The sequence below is a fragment of the Oncorhynchus mykiss genome, chromosome 2 (assembly GCF_057628025.1).
Source record: "Oncorhynchus mykiss isolate SJ-2025 chromosome 2, ASM5762802v1, whole genome shotgun sequence".
Taxonomy (NCBI): Eukaryota; Metazoa; Chordata; class Actinopteri; order Salmoniformes; family Salmonidae; genus Oncorhynchus; species Oncorhynchus mykiss.
The window spans coordinates 69,936,312-69,955,558 of record NC_143023.1 but is presented as its reverse complement, the minus strand read 5'-3'; the positions used below and the strand labels follow the sequence as shown (position 1 = coordinate 69,955,558).

Here is a 19,247-nt window from a genome sequence, read left to right as displayed (position 1 = left end):
CATACACCTTAGCCAAGTACATTTCAACTCTGTTTTTCACAATTCCTGACATTTAATCCTAGTAAAAATTCACTGTCTTAGGTCAGTTAGGATCACCACTTTATTTTAAGAATGTGAAATGTCAGAATAATAGTAGAGAGTGATTTATTTCAGCTTTCATTTCTTTCTTCACATTCCCAGTGGGTCAGAAGTTTACATACACTCAATTAGTATTTGCTAGCATTGCCTTTAGATTGTTTAACTTGGATCAAATGTTTTGGGTAGCCTTCCACAAGCTTCCCTCAATAAGTTGGGTGAATTTTGGCCCATTCCTCCTGACAGAGCGGGTGTAACTGGGTCAGGTTTGTAGGCCTCCTTGCTCTCACACACTTAAGCTCTGCCAACAAGTTTTCTATGGGATTGAGGTCAGGGCTTTGTGATGGACACTCCAATACCTTGACTTTGTTGTCCTTAAGCCATTTTGCCACAACTTTGGAAGTATGCTTGGGGTCATTGTCCATTTGGAAGACCCATTTGCAACCAAGCTTCAACTTCCTGACTGATGTCTTGAGATATTGCTTCAATATATCCACATAATTTTTTCCCTCTTGATTCCATCTATTTTGTGAAGTGCACCAGGCCCTCCTGCAGCAAAGCACCCCACAACATGATGCTGCCACCCCTGTGCTTCACGGTTGGGATGGTGTTCTTCGGCTTGCAAGCCTCCCCTTTTTTCCTCCAAACATAATGATGGTCATTATGGCCAAATAGTTATATTTTTGTTTCAACAAAACAATCTTTGTCCCCATGTGCAGTTGCAAACCGTAGTCTGGCTTTTTTATGGCAGTTTTGGAGCAGTGGCTTCTTCCTTGCTGGGCGGTCTTTCAGGTTATGTCGATATAGGACTCGTTTCACTGTGGATATAGATACTTTTGTACCTGTTTCCTCCAGCATCTTCACAAGGTACTTTGCTGTTGTTCTGGGATTGATTTGCACTTTTCGCACCAAAGTATGTTCATCTCTAGGAGACAGAATGCATCTCCTTCCTGAGCGGTATGATGGCTGCATGGTCCCATGGTGTTTATACTTTGTACAGATGAACGTGGTACCTTCAGGCGTTTGGAAATTTCTCCCAAGGATGAACCAGACTTGTGGTCTACCATTTTTTTTCTTTTTTTTTCTGAGGTCTTGGCTGATTTCTTTTTATTTTCCCATGATGTCAAGCAAAGAGGCACTGAGTTTGAAGGTAGGCCCTGAAATACATCCCCAGGTACACCTCCAATTAACTCAACTGATGTCAATTAGCCTATTAGAAGCTTCTAAAGCCATGACATCATTTTCTGGAATTTTCCAAGCTGTTTAAAGGCACAGTCAACTTAGTGTATGTAAACTTCTGACCCACTGGAATTGAGATACAGTGAAATAATCTGTCTGTAAAAAATTGTTGGAAAAATTACAAAGTAGATGTCTTAACTGACTTGCCAAAACTATAGTTTGTAAACAAGACATTTGTGGAGTGGTTGAAATCAAGTTTTACTGACTCCAACCTAAGTATATGTCAACTTCCGTCTTCAACTGTGTGTATATATATTTATTTATTCCTTCATTCATTCATGTATTTATTTATTTATTTATTTACTTAGTGGCCTGTTCATTAGGTACACCACCCGTTCACTAAAATGGTTCTCTCCTACAGGTAGTGAGTCACATGGCTGTAACTTGCTATATAAAGCAGCAGACAGGCATTGAACATTATGATGGGCAAAACGAGTGGCTAAGCGATTTTGAGCGTGGCATGGTCATCATTGCATAGTCAGAATTTTGGCGTAAGCAACATCAGTTCATGGTCCCATCCTGCCTGGTATCAACGGTACAGGCTGGTGGTGTAATGGTGTGGGGAATGTTTTTCTGGCACATGTTAGCTCCCTTGATACCAATTGGGCAATGTTTCCATGCCCTTAAGAATTCAGGCTGTTCTAGAGGCAAAGCTGGGTCCGACCCAGTACGAGATTGGTGTACCTAATAAACTGTATTTTAACATAGTGATACATAGTTTAAAACACTCTCCCTCAGGAGGAGTTTGTGATAAGCAATGCAATGCTCTTAGCATATTAGAGAAGAGCTGTTAAAGTGATATCCTGTCACGTCGGACCCATGTCTCTCTGTGCTGTGTCTAGTGTTCTTGCGTCTGGTGGAGAGGATTCTGGAGAGGAGGCTGCCCAAGCGTGGGGGCCAGGCAGCCAGAGAGATGCTGACTCTCTTCCAGTTCTGGAGCTACCTGGAGGCAGAGGGAGTGAGCGAGCTGGACACACACATCACTGAACTGGCAGAGGAGGGTGAGTGTCTGGGAGACTGACTATGGTAGTGACTGGACCTCCGTAATTGCTTGGAGTTGGTGTTCATGAATTTGTTAATGTGTCTTACCAGGTTACAGACAGCCACATGGCTCTATGATCAGTCATGATGAATGTACAGCATTTAAATGGATGATTCCTCTCATTGTTGTTCTTTCACCACACCCACTATAACATAATCTCATCCTATTGTCTTTTCCTATTTTCTTTTCCAAACCCCATCCTTATTCTCTCTCTCGGTTTCCTTTTCCTCCCCCAACACACACCCTGTCCTGTCTCTTTCTCTTCTTCTCTGTATACCCCCTCTCAGTCTGGCTGGTTCAGAGCTTGCAGTCAGGAGACCAGGAAGTGCTGGTGAAGGCCCTGAAGAGGCCTCCAGAGAGCAGCCTGAAGAGGGAGGGGATGCATGCTGTCAGCCTGCTGCTCAGGGACCCCCGGGGGAAGGTGTCTGCCTCTGCCAGCTCCCTGCTCCGGAGCCTAGCCAACCAACCACGCCATCGAGAGAGGGTGAGACCAAGAGACACATTCATTTAAGGCAGGGGTATTCAACAGGGGGCACTGCAGGGGGACCGCAGAATTATTATTTTTTTTAACTAATGGAAATGATGTTTTTATGAATATTGCTGCACTAACAGACTTCACAAATTTCAAATGACATACCTAAAATAGAGAAGAGTATATCTGCTATATATTCTATATACATTTATATTCTAATGATGTCAACTTTATTTATCATCTCCTAATATTGTGTTGTCAATAATTAAGCAAATTACACTCACTGGAGTATCTGACATGGGCTTTGAAAAAGCGCCTGTGAATAGGCTACCAAGAGCCACTGGCTGCTGTTAAGCTTTCTTGACTTGGACTTTAAGTTTTGCCAATACTTGGCTAACCTTTTTGTTTAATCAGCTGCTCTTAGCGAAAATGTGTTTGGAGTTACATTTCTAGCTATGTTAGAGTGAACACTTCCTCTTCCAATTGTTATGTAGGGAGGTCAAAATAATGAAAAACAATCTATTAATTTTAAAATGTTGATTACTTCTCCTTTCCATTATCATTCAGCTAATAAGACAAGAATTGCTAACGTATGATTGGGGTCCCTGAATCGACAGTCTGCCTGGGAGGGGATCCCTGGGCAAGAATATTTTTAAAACCCTGATTTAAGGCCATACTCACTGTAGAACTTTTGAAATACACCTCTTAAGTGTACTCTATGAAGATAACAGGATCACCCATGTGGATTCACACTACATGATCAAAAGTATCTTGTCGAACATCTCATTCCACAATTATGGGCATTAATATGGAGTTGGTCCCCCCTGTGCTGCTATAACAGCGTCCACTTTTCTGAAATGACTTTCCACTAGATGTTGGAACATTTCTGCGGGGACTTGCTTCCATTCAGCCACGGCCATTAGTGAGGTTGGGCGATTAGGCCTGGCTCGCAGTCGGCGTTCCAATTCATCCCAATGGTGTTCGAATGGGTTGCGTTCAGGGCTCTGTGCAGGCCAGAAAAGCTATTCCACACCAATCCCAACAAACCATTTCTGTATGGACCTTGCTTTGTGCATGGGGGCATTGTCATGCTGAAACAGGAAAAGGCCTTCCCCAAACTGTTGCCCCAAAGTTGAAAGCCATGAATCGTCTAGAATGTCATTTGTATGCTGTAGCGTTAAGATTTCCCTTCACTGGAACTAAGGGGCCTGAACCACGAAAAACAGCCCCAGACCATTATTCCTCCTCCACCAAACTTTACAGTTGGCACTATGCATTGGGGCAGGCAGTGTTCTCCTGACATCAGCCAAACCCAGATTTGTCCGTCGGACTGGCAGATGGTGAAGCGTGATTCATCACTCCAGAGAATGCATTTCCACTGCTCCAGTCCAATTGTAGTGAGCTTTACACCACTCCAGCCAACGCTTGGCATTGCGCATGGTGATATTAGGCTTGTGTGCTGCTGCTCGACCATGGGAGCCCACTTCATGAAGCTCCTGACTAACCGTTCTTGTGCTGATGTTGCTTCCAGAGGCAGTTTGGAACTCTGTAGTGAGTGTTGCAACCGAGGACAGATTATTTTTACACTCTACGCACTTCAACACTCGGCAGCCTCGTTCTGTGAGCTTGTGTGGCCTCCCACTTTGTGGGTGAGCCGTTGTTGATCCTAGACGTTTCCACTTCACGATAACAGCACTTGCAGTTGACCGGGGCAGGTCTAGCTTGTTGGACAGATGGAGTCCTATGACGGTGCCACGTTGAAAGACATTGAGCTTTTCAGTAAGGCCATTCTACTGCCAATGTTTGTCTATGGAGATTGCATGGCTGTGTGCTTGAATTTATAACCCTGCCAGCAACGGGTGTGGCTGAAATCGCAGAATCCACTAATTTGAAGGGTTCTCCACATACTTTTGTGTATATATAGTGTGTGTGTGTTTGTGAAAATTATAGTGTATTTTACCCCAGGCCCTGGTAAGCTGTCTGGAGCTTCTGGAGAATGAAAGCATGGAGACGAGAGTGTGTGGCTGTAAAGCACTTGCATGTCTGAAGGTCAGTCTTACCACTTAGTCACACCTCTTCAACAATCTCCATCTACAATCTGTTTTTCTTTTTACTGTGCGTACCCTAGTGTCTGGAGTCAGTCTGTTTTTTTAATGTTCTGCAGGCCAAAGAGAGCATCGACCAGCTGGTCTATCTCTGTCGATCGGACAAGGAGGACGTGAGGGATGCTGCCAAACAAGCTTTGTTGGTGCTTGGTTAGTAGAAGGATAAGAAGTATACGTTTGATAGGGGACTGAGTGAGATCAAGGGATACAGGGGCACAGAGAGTGGGGTTTCTGTGGGTGGGAAAGAGTGTATGAGGGAATAATGTGTGTGTGTGTGTTCCATCCAGGTGAGGACGGGAAGTTGGCCCACAGACACGTTGAGACATCTCTGCAGGAAGGAGTGCCACGTCTCTTCTCCCCTGGCAGCATGACCAGCACCTCCTTCTAACGCCACCACAACGGAATACTGATACCTTCATGCTAATGTCAACACACTATTACAGAGCCGTTATCATGCCACACACACACATCAAAATATACACTGTAAAAGAGGGTGCAATACACCGATGCAAAAAGGTTGCGGACTGTCACATGCGCTCACTAACAATGGGATGACATCTACAGCTTGACATAAAGTCAGTGAACTAAACTCAAATATTACCAACCTGTGTGTAAATAAGTGACAACTACTCATGAACTGTGGATTTGTAGACGTGATGAAGAGGGGTGGAAAGTATTTGACTGCCTTACAGTACATTTTGGCCTGGTGGCGTTGCCTTCTGAATCATGTAAGCACAGCTAGGATGATGAATGGATAGGACACAACAATCATTGTGTCAGATCATTGCATGGATAGGACAAAGTATGAAAGTAACATGTTGAATTTTCAGGGGAAATCCACTTTTGATCTTCTATATTTGTAATGAAGCTGGTTGTTGATGGTCTGTGGAGAATGTCAGCGTGTGGAAGGAGTAATGAAGTAAATCATGGGGGTGGAAGGGATTTGGTTGTTCCTCGGGAGATGATGGTGGTGCAGTTCCACACTCTTGGACCACAGTCTGATGAGGAGCTTGTTGCCATGCCGGCCAGGAAGAAGTCGTCTGGAAAAACATTTATTACAGTGCCATCGTTCCATACTATCATTCTATGCTTTATGTAAATATATTCCACTGGAAGTGTGCATGTTATATAATTGTGTTGTAATTCACTTGCTATTGTTGAAACAATCTACTGTAGGTAAATTCATTGTGCACTGCCTGAGACTTGTGCCACTGGTGATATAACTGAAGATTATTTCAGCTGTATGGGTGGTGAAGTACTTATTCTTATCATTATTATTGAAAACTTAAAACTGTGGTGGACTTTGCCTTTTTGGAGCAGAAAACATCTCACTGAAACAGACAACCAAACTGCTTGTACTGTGTGGAATGTATAGGGTGGAATCAGGGTAGGATGAGAACCTGCATTCATTCTATATTATTTACTTTGTAGAGTTATCAGTTATTCAGAGGAGGCTGGTGTAAGGAGTTGTCGGAGGACAGGCTCATTGGAATGGCATAAATGGAACCAAGTCAAACGTGGTTTCCATATGTGTGATACCGTTCCAGTTATTACAGCCATCCCAATGAACCCGTCCCCCTATAGCTCCTCCCACCAGCCTCCTCTGGTTATATTGTATTGGAGTTATTAACAATGGACGACTTAAAAAGCTTCTTCAGTGTATAAGTGCCTCAAGTCATGAGACATGAGATGAAATACTTTAATGAAGAGATGCAGTGCTAATACAAACAATGCAGCAAAGTATATTTTCCTTATGACTCAAACTGTGCAGCAAAATAAGTGATATTCTTTAGATTTTTTCTATAAAAGTATATTGACTGGCAAATAAATATCTTGCCTGGCATCAAATGTAAACAAGTTAATAAAATTGTGATCAAAAAATGTTTCCTTTTGTGAGAGGATGTGATCATGTATAATTTCCCTATGTTTATTAAAATAAACAGGGGGGACATAAAGAATAGTTTTTTTCAGTTTGAACAATCTGGAAAATCTTGATGAATTTTGGTACAACTATACAAGAGGCATACAGAAAGAGGGTCTATTACAGGTCTGTTGAATAAATATATAATACTGCATGTGCCTAGGGCTGATACATGACCATATTACTGCCACACTGGTGGTGACTGACCGTATTACCACCACACTGGCGGTCACGAGTCAAAATCCACGTGACCATTTAGTCACGGCAATTAGGCTTCTCCAAGCTCTGATGCTGCTGATGGTCATTAGTAGCCTCCCAAACTTGCTAACTGTCTGGTACTCAGCACTCTATTGTCCCTCTAATCACTCTGACATCAACACAAATGTAATCAAACACTTCATGAGAGCCAATGAGCTCATGTTGCACAACATTTCTATAGGCTATACAATAGCATAAGAAAACAGAGTGATGGGATCCTCTTTTTAATAGAGGGCATCAGCTTTATATAGGCTAGGCCTACCACAGGAGGTTGGTGTCACCTTAATTGGGGAGGACAGGCTCGTGGAATGGTATCAAACACATAGTTTCAATGTGTTTGATGCCATTCCATTTGCTCAGTTCCAGCCATTATTATGAGCCATCCACCCCTCAGCAACCTCCACTTGCGTTTTTTATTTATTTAATCTTTATTTAACTAGGCAAGTCAGTTAAGAACAAATTCGTATTTACAATGACAGCCTACACCGGCCAACCCCAGACGATGCTGGGCCAATTGCGCACCACCCTATGGGACTCACAATCACAGCCGGTTGTGATACAGCCTGGAATCAAACCAGGATGTCTGTAGGGACGCCTCAAGCACTGAGATGCAGTGCCTTAGACCACTGCGCCACTCGGGATCCTACTATAATTATTTCTCAACTCTCCTAATTTTAAGCACATTGCTTCGCTTTACAACATTGCTTCGTTTTATAGCTACCTGGCTGGCATGAAAATGAACCAAGGGAAAAGTGTCCTCCATTTGCTATTTAAGTGCATAGATTACATGTATTTTCCCCCCCTGCCCCCGTTTCGAGACAGGTGAATCATAATAGTCCATTCTAAATGAAAACACATTTCACACATATATTATTTAGTATACAGTGCAGTCGGAAAGTATTCGGACCCATTGACTTTATCCACATTTTGTTACGTAACAGTCTGATTCTAAATTGATTAAATAAAACGTTCCTCATCAATCTACACACAATACCCCATAATGACAAAGTGAAAAAATGTATTAAATGTATTAAAAATAAAAATTCCTTATTTACATAAGGAATACAGTTCTTTTGTGGAGATGTGTTGCGGAAATTTCCTGTATTTACCAAATCATGAGAGCAAACCACACACAAGTCAGAGTTATCATAAAGTCCATCTTTAATTATATGAGCTCCATCACAAGCCTGTGACTCTCAGATCAATTCAGTGTCTATCAATGAATTCTCTGAGAGTCCTTACACATTGCAACTGAGATCCTTTATAGCAAAGACACATAGCCAGACAGCATTGGCTATAAATTATCATTCAGCTTTGTCTCCTAAACTATGTTCTTTTCTCGCTCTCAGAACCATAAAACAAAACCTCATATCAACAGGCATATATCAAATTTACCCCTCCTTGACAAGATCACAGATACACATTGACTGGCACACAGACATTGTGGAGCCAAGAGATACACGCTTAACCTCTCCCCTCTCTGCGGCCCAAGCAACAGTCCTGACAGAGAACAGATGACTGCAAATGGCGAACAGTATTATACAAAAATAAACATTCTGATGAGAAGTAACTCACAAGCATATAATGAATATAAAACATCTTATCTATGTTACCCAACTAATTCTGATTATTCCCCAACAGATGGGAGAACCTTCCACAAGGACAGCCATCTCTGCAGCACTCCACCAATCTGAATGCCAAACCTGAATGCCATGTGTCACGTCTGGTGGAAACCTGGCACAATCCCTACGGTGAAGCGTGGTGGCAGCATCATGCTGTGGGCAGGGACTGGGAGACTAGTCAGGATCGAGAGAAAGATAAATGGAGAAAAGTACAGAGAGATCCATGATGACAACCTGCTCCATAGCGCTCAGGACCTCAGACTGGGGAGAAGGTTCACCTTCCAACAGGACAACGACCCTAAGCAAACAACCAAGACCATGCAGGAGTGGCTTCGGGCAGTGGTGTAAAGTTCTTAAGTAAAAATACTTTAAAGTACCACTGTCATGGAAATTCTCATATTGAACACTCAAAGTCAATAGTAAGAATTTCCATAACAATTTGGCGTCAACCAACCGGATCAGTGATTCCACCTGTGGAGCATCCCAGTGAGGGAGACACCGGTGCCGCTCTCGGAAATTCTCGTCTGTCCAAAGACGACATGGATCCGCCCAGACCAGACCTTTACTGAGAGCTGCCCGGGGGAGGATACCTGATCCGTGAACCTCTGCGGATAAGTCTTCTGAATATCTGTAAGTCAATTTTAAATGAATCTCTATTTAATGTTGTTTTTTAAATGCATGATAAAAAATAAAAAATTCAAGCAAGTAACGCATAAAAAGGTACCCACAGTCTTATAGAGAGAAGACTGTTCACTAGTTTTATGAGAAAGCGAGGATGTATCGGTACCATGCTGGCAGCTGTCTGTAGGCATTTAGAAGAAATGTCTCTGTGGGCTGCAGCCACTAAAAAATAACACATGGTATTTTTGAGTACGTGGTGTTATTTATGTGCATAGCAAGTAATGACAGAGAGAATCGTTAACATGCATGTGGTAATGAGGAGATTGCCGAGTGTATTTGGGAATTGTACTAAGTGGCTGTGAATTGTGGGATTGAGCTATGTTGTATGAGAGAGAGCTGTCAGGTAACCAGCTCATGTGTGAAAGAGGTGAATGGATGCCGCAACCAGTTCTGTGAGCTGAGTTTTTCGATCTGTAATGTTATCTAGGGTCTTTCCAACACCGCCATTGGTTCTACAGTACAGGATAGCATGTCTCAGTAATCAGAAGGCCAGCATGTCTAGTGTAGATATCTAAATACCACTCAAATAGAACACTAGCATGTCTAGTGTAGATATCTAAATACCACTCAAATAGAACACTAGCATGTCTAGTGTAGATATCTAAATAGAACACTAGCGTATGAGAGAAATTTGTTGAAGCAAAGTCTGCTTGACTAACTTACTAAACAGGATATTAGCTCCAGCGTGAAAGCTGTGTGTTTGTGACAGTTGACTGTAATGTGTGCTTGACTAACTTACTAAACAGGAGATTAGCTCCAGCGTGAAAGCTGTGTGTTTGTGACAGTTGACTGTAATGTGTGCTTGACTAACTTACTAAACAGGAGATTAGCTCCAGCGTGAAAGCTGTGGCTTGTGACAGTTAAAGCAAGGTATGAGAGTTTTGTATGCTTGACTAATTTACTGAACAGGAGATTAGCTCCAACATGAAAGCTGTGTGGCTGTGAGAGAAAGTGTTAATTTGAGAATGTCTTTTTTTATTTCTTAGAAGCTTTCAGAAGTGTTATTTTTTCCCCCTCCCAAACGCTTTAAATATGGGTAATAAAAATAGTAAAGCAGGGGGGGATGTTCCGAACTGGGAACCAAGGAGGCCATGTAAAATAATGGCTAAGAAATTTGGTAGGGGGGTACTGAACCAGACAGAGGCTTGGACAGATGGAGATTTCCCAGCTGACGGACACTGAGCATTGCTAAACTGGAGTCTGTGAGAAGCCAACTTCAGAAAAGAGACAACAATAGGGTAAAGTGGGACGACTTCAGAAAATGGGAGAGGGAAGCAAGTGGAACTATCAGAGAAGAAAGGATGAACAAAAGGGGGGGGGGGGAGAAGCCTGGCTGGCCCTTCTCCGAGGGGAACCTTTTCATGGCCCCGCCTGGTATCCACCACTGCCAACTCCTCCATCAGCGGACGGAGTTGGCGGCCTCCCACCCCTTCACAACCCATTTGGGGTGGCCAGATGGAGGAGCGGGAGATTTAGGAGCTGTCAGAGCTGCAGAGGGTGCTGGAACGTAAGATGGACAAGTACCAGCAAAAACAAGAACCAGAGCAAACGAGCGGAACGGGAGAGAGAGTAAAGAAGAAGCACTGGAGGACCTCCAAAGACTACTGGAGGAATGTAAGAGACAAAAAGAGAAGAGAGAATGTAAGCAGCAGGAATGATGTCAGTAAAGGAAGTAGCCAAGACGAAGGAGATGAAACCAGTAACAATGAGGAAAAGAACTGAAGATACGAGAAAGCAGAAAAAGTCTCCCCTGGGAATGTATCCAATAATACGCTACCCCAACCAAAATGGTGGTGGCATGTTGGAAATGGAGAGACCATGGGATATTGATGAAATTAAAGTGATAGTGGGTGATGTTACTGACAGGAAAAGATGCCGTAAAGTTTGAAGAAGCTGAGACAAGGTTTAAAGACAGTTATAACAACAACTTGTATAGCATGGGAAATAAAAACACTGCCGTAAAGCCATACATCACCCATGCGGAAAGACGGTTTCATTTTCATTCAACTAAGGACGGAAAGACACTGAAGGCACAGCTGATGTACTACTCTGAAAGAGGGAGAGAACGTCAACAAAATGGTGCAAACTGTGTAAACCTTGGGGCAGAGAAAGAAGTAGAGGCAGAGGGGCCCCTGCAGGAGCTGATGGGGAGAGACTGGAGCTGCTACAACTGTGGGAAGATTGCACTGAAGGAGGACAACAAAACGATTGGCCTTCCCCACGTGTTGGCGTACAGGTGGACAACCCATTTGGAAGAGGTTGAGGGGGCTACCAAACATAAGATGTGGTGGAAACAGAAGGAACTAATGAAGAAAATAACAATGAAGAACCAGAAGAAACAGGGGGAGTGCAATGCAAATAGTCTGGGTAGCCATTTGATTAGATATTCAGGAGTCTCATGGCTTGGAGTAGAAACTGTTTAGAAGCCTCTTGAACCTAGACTTGGCGCTCCGGTACCGCTTGCCATGCGGTAGCAGAGAGAATAGTCTATGACTAGGGTGACTGGAGTCTTAAACAATGTTTAGGGCCTTCCTCTGACACTGCCTGGGATAGAGGTCCTGGATGGCAGGAAGCTTGGCCCCAGTGATGTACTGGGCCGTTCGCACTACCTTCTGTAGAGCCTTGCGGTCGGAGGCCGAGCAGTTGCCATACCAGGCAGTGATGGTGCCGCTGTAGAACCTTTTTGAGGATCTGAGGAGCCATGCCAAATATTTTCAGTCTCTTGAGGGGGAATAGGTTTTGTTGTGCCCACTTCACGACTGTTTTGGTGTGCTTGGAACATGTTAGTTTTTTGGTGATGTGGACACCAAGGAACTTGACGCTCTCAACCTGCTCCCCTGCAGCCCCGTTGATGAGAATGGGGGCGTGCTCGGTCCTCTTTTTCCTGTAGTCCGCAATCATCTCCTTTGTCTTGGTCACGTTGAGGGAGAGGTTGTTGTCCTGGCACCACACGGCCAGGTCTCTGACCTCCTCCCTATAGGCTGTCTCGTCTGTGATCAGGCCTACCTACCACTGTTGTGTTGTCGGAAAATGTAATGGTGTTGGCTGTGCAGTCATGAGTGAACAGGGAGTACAGGAGGGGACTGAGCATTCACCCCTGAGGGGACTCTGTGTTGAGGATCAGTGTGGCGGATGTGTTGTTACCTACCCTTACCACCTGGTGAGATGTAGTCAACGAATAGTATTCTCACATAGGTGTTCCTTTTGTCCAGGTGGGAAAGGGCAGTGTGCAATCATCAGATTGCATCATCTGTTGGGGCGGTATGCAAATTGGAGCGGTTCTAGTGTTTTCTGGGATAATGGTGTTGATGTGAGGTATGACCAGCCTTTCAAAGAACTTTGTGGCTACAGATGTGAGTGCTATGGTCAGCATTCATTTAGGCAGGTTACCTTAATATTATTGGACACAGGCACTATGGTGGTCTGCTTAAAACATGTTGGTATTACAGACTCGGACAGGAAGAGGTTGAAAATGTCAGTGAAGACACTTGCCAGTTTGTCAGCGCATGCTCACAGTACACATCCTGGTAATCCGTTGGGCCCTGCAGCCTTGTGAATGTTGACCTTTTTAAAGGTCTTACTCACTTCTGGAACAGCTGGTGCTCTCATGCATGTGTCAGTGTTATTTGCCTCGCAGCAAGCCAAGAAGTAGTTTAGCTCATCTGGTAGGCTTGTGTCACTGGGCAGCTCACGCTCAGCTATAAGCTTCTGGGTTAGCGTCCCGCTCCTTGAAAGTGGCAGCTTTAGCTCAGTGCGGATTCTGCCTGCAATCCATGGCTTTTGGTTGGGGTATGTATGTACGGTCACAGTGGGACGACGTCATCGCTGCACTTATTGATGATACCAATGACTGATGTGGTGTACTTCTCAATGCCATCGTAGGAAACCCAGAACGTATTCCAGTCTGTGTTAGCAAAACAGTCCTGTAGCTCAGCACTTTTTTTTTTTTTTTGTTCTAGTCACTGGTGCTTCCTGCTTTAATTTTTTCTTGTAAGCAAAAATCGGGAGGATAGAATTATGGTCAGATTTGCCAAATGGAGGGAGAGCTTTGTATGCGTCTCTGTGTGTGGAGTATAGGTGGTCCAGTTTTTTGTGTGTGTTTTTTCCCCTCTGGTTGCAAATTTAACATGCTGATTTAAATTAGGTAAAATGGATTTAAGTGTCCCTGCATTAAAGTCCCCGACTACTATGAGTGCCGCCTCCTGTTTGCTTATGGTGGAATAAAGCTCATTCAAATAGATCTTAGTGCCAGCCTTTGACTGTGGTATGTAAACAGCTACAAAGTATCCAGATGCAACACTAGCTAGATAGTGTGGTCTACAGTTTATCATTAGATGCTGTACCTCCAGGCGAGCGATAGCTCAAGACTTCATTAGACATAGTGCACGAGCTGTTATTTAGAAAAACACATAGTCATCTGGCCCTTGTCTAACCAGACGCCACTGTTCTATCCCGCCGGTATAGCAGGTAACCAGCAGGTATGTTGATAGTGTCGTCAGTTCAGCCACAACTCGGTGAAGCATAAGATGTTAGTTTTTAATGTTCCGTTGGTAGTTCAATCTTACACGTTGCTCGTCGCTTTTATTCTCTAGATTGCACTTTTGCTAGCAGAATGGAGGGAAGTGGGGGGTTTATTTTCGATCGCCTACGAATTCAAAGAAGGCAGCCCACCCTTTGGTGGTATGGTCGACATTGGGGCCGTGGTCTCAGTGTTGAAAACGTCTGCGCTATATGAACTCTCATCAAAGAAAACAATGCCCACGGTTGGAGCGTATGGAATTCCCTCTGAAGAAAGTTTGACCATTTCCCCTAGAAGTGATGTGGGGAGAGGGAAAATGGAACCGTGAAGCATGGGAGTGGCAGCATCATATTGTGAGGTGCTTTGCTGCAGGAGGGCCTGGTGCACTTCACAAAATAGATGGCATCATGAGGAAAGAAAATTGTGGATATATTGAAGCAACATCTCAAGACATCAGTTAAAGCTTGGTCGCAAATGGGTCTTCCAAATGGACAATGACCCCAAGCATACTTCCAAAGTTGTGGCAAAATGGCTTAAGGACAACAAAGTCAAGGTATTGGAGTGGCCATCACAAAGCCCTGACCTCAATCCTGCAGAAAATTTGTGGGCAGAACTTAAAAAGTGTGTGCGAGAAGGAGGCCTACAAACCTGACTCAGTTACACCAGCTCTGTCCGGATAAATGGGCCAAAATTCACCCATTTTATTGTGGAAGGCTACCCAAAATGTTTGACCCAAGTTAAACAATTTAAAGGCAATGCGACTAAATAGTAATTAAGAGTATGTCAACTTCTGAACCACTGGGAATGTGATGTAAGAAATAAAAGCTGAAATAAATCCTTCTCTTTATTATTATTCTGACATTTCACATTCTTAAAATAAAGTGGTGATCCTAAAACAGGGAATATTTACTAGGATTAAATGTCAAGAATTGTGAAACGGAGTATAAATGTATTTGGCAAAGGTGTATGTAAACTTCCGACTTCAACTATAGCTCTGTTAACATATAAACTCAGCAAAAAAAGCAACATCCCTTTTTCAGGACTCGGTCTTTCAAAGATAATTTGTAAAAATCCAAGTAACTTCACTGATCCTCAATGTAAAGGGTTTAAACACTGTTTCCCATGCTTGTTCAAATAACCATAAACAATTAATGAACATGCACCTGTGGAATGGTTGTTAAGACACCAACAGCTTACAGGCAATTAAGGTTACAGTTATGAAAACTTAGGACGCTGAAGAGGCCTTTCTACTGACTCTGAAAGCACCAAAAGAAAGATGAACAGTGTCCCTGCTCATCTGCGTGAACGTGCCTTAGGCATGCTGCAAGGAGTTATGAGGACTGCAGATGTGGCCAGGGCAATAAATTGCAATGTCCGTACTGTGAGACGACTAAGACAGCGCTACAGGGAGACAGGACGGACAGCAAATCGTCCTCGCAGTGGCAGACCACGTGTAAAAGCACCTGCACAGGATCGGTACATCGGGGGGGGGGGGGGGGGGGGGGGGGGGGGGGCAACCCGGACAGGATCATTGTCATGCTGAAAGACCCAGCCACGTTTCATCTTCAATGCCCTTGCTAATGGAAGGAGGTTTTCACTCAATCTCACGATACATGGCCCCATTCATTATTTCCTTTACATGGATCAGTCAAAAACAGCCCCAAAGCATGATGTTTCCACCCCCATGCTTCACAGTAGGTATGGTGTTCTCTGGATGCAACTCAGCCTTCTTTGTCCTCTAAACACGACGAGTTGAGTTTTTACCAAAAAGTTATATTTTGGTTTCATCTGACCATATGACATTCTCCCAATCTTCTTCTGGATCATCCAAATGCTCTCTAGCAAACTTCAGACGGGCCTGGACATGTACTGGCTTAAGCAGGGGGACACGTCTGGCACTGCAGGATTTGAGTCCCTGGCGGCGTAGTGTGTTACTGATGGTAGGCTTTGTTACTTTGGTCCCAGCTCTCTGCAGGTCATTCACTTGGTCCCCCCGTGTGGTTCTGGGATTTTTGCTCACCGTTGTTGTGATCATTTTGACCCCACGGGGTGAGATCTTGCGTGGAGCCCCAGATCGAGGGAGATTATCAGTGGTCTTGTATGTCTTCCATTTCCTAATAATTGCTCCCACAGTTGATTTCTTCAAACCAAGCTGCTTACCTATTGCAGATTCAGTCTTCCCAGCCTGGTGCAGGTCTACAATTTAGTTTCTGGTGTCCTTTGACAGCTCTTTGGTCTTGCCCATAGTGGAGTTTGGAGTGTGACTGTTTGAGGTTGTGGACAGGTGTCTTTTATACTGATAACAAGTTCAAACAGGTGCCATTAATACAGGTAACGAGTGGAGGACAAAGGAGCCTCTTAGATCTGTGAGAGCCAGAAATCTTGCTTTTTTGTAGGTGACCAAATACTTATTTTCCACCATAATTTGCAAATAAATTCATTAAAAATCCTACAATGTGATTTTCTGGAATTATCTTTTTTTCTCATTTTGTCTGTCATAGTTGAAGTGTACCTATGATGAAAATTACAGGCCTCTCTCATCTTTTTAAGTGGGAGAACTTTCACAATTGGTGGCTGACTAAATACTTTTTTGCACCACTGTGTATATATATGTATATTAAAATTTTAAAAAATGCTTAATTGTGTTTTTTTTCTTTTTTGTGCAATGTATTTATTGCCATTTTTTTCTTCTTTTTTTTTACAATTTAAAATTCATCAAAATATGACACCGATAATTCCCCGTTATACCTTTCACCTACACAAAACACCATGCTACATGGGGGCACATCGTGCAAAACCCTTCCCTCCCCAACACAGGAACACCCCCCTCCCTCCTCTCTACCGGTATTAGCTTCACTTATTATCAACAAAAAAATAAACAGAATGACCTTCACATTCCATGCTAGAAAATAAATGATTCAACACAAAAAATAATAATAATAATATATTATTGAAGAAAGTAGTAATGAGGCAGCTAAGGTGACTGCTGAAAGTCCCCCCCAGACATCAGTAAATTCAAAGGGTTTATTACATAAATTGTACGTTATTTTTTCAGATGGAATATAGGAAGATAGTTCTTTTAGCCACATCTGCTTGCTTGGCTGAGTGTCACTGTTACGGTGCGTGAATGAGGACCCAAAAGCGAATAAACGTAAACAGAGCTTCTTTAATAACAAAACAAAACGTAGGCTCAGATGGACCGGCAGGTTCCGACAGGACAGGACAAGGTTGCAGCAAACATGACGATAGTCTGGTTCAGGCATGAACAACACAAACAAGAATCCGACAAAGACAGGAGCAGAAACAGAGAGAGATATAGAGGACTAATCAGAGGGAAAAAGGGAACAGGTGGGAAAAGGGGTGACGAGGTAGTTAGGAGGAGACAAGGCACAGCTGGGGGAAAGAGGGGGAGAAAAGGTAACCTAACAACGACCAGCAGAGGGAGACAGGGTGAAGGGAAAGGACAGAAACAAGACACAACATGACAGTACATGACAGTACCCCCCCACTCACCGAGCGCCTCCTGGCGCACTCGAGGAGGAAACCTGGCGGCAACGGAGGAAATCATCGATCAGCGCACGGTCCAGCACGTCCCGAGAGGGAACCCAACTCCTCTCCTCAGGACCGTACCCCTCCCAATCTACTAGGTACTGATGACCACGGCCCCGAGGACGCATGTCCAAAATCCTACGGACCCTGTAGATGGGTGCGCCCTCGACAAGGATGGGGGGGGGGGGGGGGAAGACGAGCGGGGGCGCGAAGAACGGGCTTGACACAGGAGACATGGAAGACCGGGTGGACGCGACGAAGATATCGCGGAAGAAGAAGTCGAACTGCGACAGGATTAATGATCCGAGAAATACGGAACGGACCAATGAACCGCGGGGTCAACTTGCGAGAAGTGGTCTTAAGGGGAAGGTTCTGAGTAGAGAGCCAAACTCTCTGACCGCGACAATATCTAGGACTCTTAGTTCTACGCTTATTAGCAGCCCTCACAGTCTGCGCCCTATAACGGCAAAGTGCAGACCTGACCCTCTTCCAGGTGCGCTCGCAACGTTGGACAAAAGCCTGAGCGGAGGGGACGCTGGACTCGGCGAACTGAGATGAGAACAGCGGAGGCTGGTACCCGAGGCTACTCTGAAAAGGAGATAGCCCGGTCGCAGACGAAGGAAGCGAGTTGTGGGCGTATTCTGCCCAGGGGAGCTGTTCTGACCAAGACGCAGGGTTGCGAAAAGAAAGACTGCGTAAGATGCGACCAATAGTCTGATTGGCCCGTTCTGCTTGACCGTTAGACTGGGGGTGAAAGCCGGAAGAGAGACTGACGGAAGCCCCAATCAAACGGCAAAACTCCCTCCAAAATTGAGACGTGAATTGCGGACCTCTGTCCGAAACGACGTCTGACGGAAGGCCATGAATTCTGAAAACATTCTCGATGATGATTTGTGCCGTCTCTTTAGCAGAAGGAAGCTTAGCAAGGGGAATAAAATGAGCCGCCTTAGAGAACCTGTCGACAACCGTAAGAATAACAGTCTTCCCCGCTGACGAAGGCAGTCCGGTGACAAAATCTAAGGCGATGTGAGACCACGGTCGAGAGGGAATGGGAAGCGGCCTGAGACGGCCGGCAGGAGGAGAGTTACCGGACTTAGTCTGCACGCAGACCGAACAAGCAGCCACGAAGCGACGCGTGTCATGCTCCCGGGTGGGCCACCAAAAGCGCTGGCGAATGGAAGCAAGCGTACCCCGAACGCCAGGGTGGCCGGCTAACTTGGCAGAGTGAGCCCACTGAAGAACGGCCAGACGAGTAGGAACGGGAACGAAAAGAAGGTTCCTGGGACAAGCGCGCGGCGACGGAGTTTGAGTGAGTGCTTGCTTTACCTGCCTCTCAATTCCCCAGACAGTCAACCCGACAACACGCCCCTCAGGGAGAATCCCCTCGGGGTCAGTGGAGGCTACTGAAGAACTGAAGAGACGAGATAAAGCATCAGGCTTGGTGTTCTTAGAGCCCGGACGATAAGAAATCACGAACTCGAAACGAGCGAAAAACAGCGCCCAGCGCGCCTGACGCGCATTAAGTCGTTTGGCAGAACGGATGTACTCAAGGTTCCTATGGTCAGTCCAAACGACAAAAGGAACGGTCGCCCCCTCCAACCACTGTCGCCATTCGCCTAGGGCTAAGCGGATGGCGAGCAGTTCGCGGTTTCCCACATCATAGTTACGTTCCGACGGCGACAGGCGATGAGAAAAATACGCGCAAGGGTGGACCTTGTCGTCAGAGAAGGAGCGTTGAGAAAGAATGGCTCCCACGCCCACCTC

At 44.7% G+C, this 19,247-nt stretch overlaps 1 protein-coding gene across 15 annotated transcripts in view; it reads left to right on the top strand.

Annotated features, from left to right (window-relative positions):
• Nucleotides 1-6,910, top strand: part of LOC110494967 (rho family-interacting cell polarization regulator 1) — an 80,565-nt gene extending 73,655 nt beyond the window's left edge. For all 15 annotated transcript variants that reach the window (XM_090206322.1, XM_090206316.1, XM_090206298.1 and 12 more), the window contains 5 exons: nucleotides 2,157-2,315; nucleotides 2,644-2,840; nucleotides 4,794-4,877; nucleotides 4,993-5,083; nucleotides 5,221-6,910. In XM_090206322.1, the coding sequence (XP_090062448.1) occupies nucleotides 2,157-2,315; nucleotides 2,644-2,840; nucleotides 4,794-4,877; nucleotides 4,993-5,083; nucleotides 5,221-5,321 (632 nt within the window). In that variant the 3' untranslated portion in view covers nucleotides 5,322-6,910. The remainder of the gene's footprint in view (nucleotides 1-2,156; nucleotides 2,316-2,643; nucleotides 2,841-4,793; nucleotides 4,878-4,992; nucleotides 5,084-5,220) is intronic.
• The last annotated feature ends 12,337 nt before the right edge of the window (nucleotides 6,911-19,247 follow it).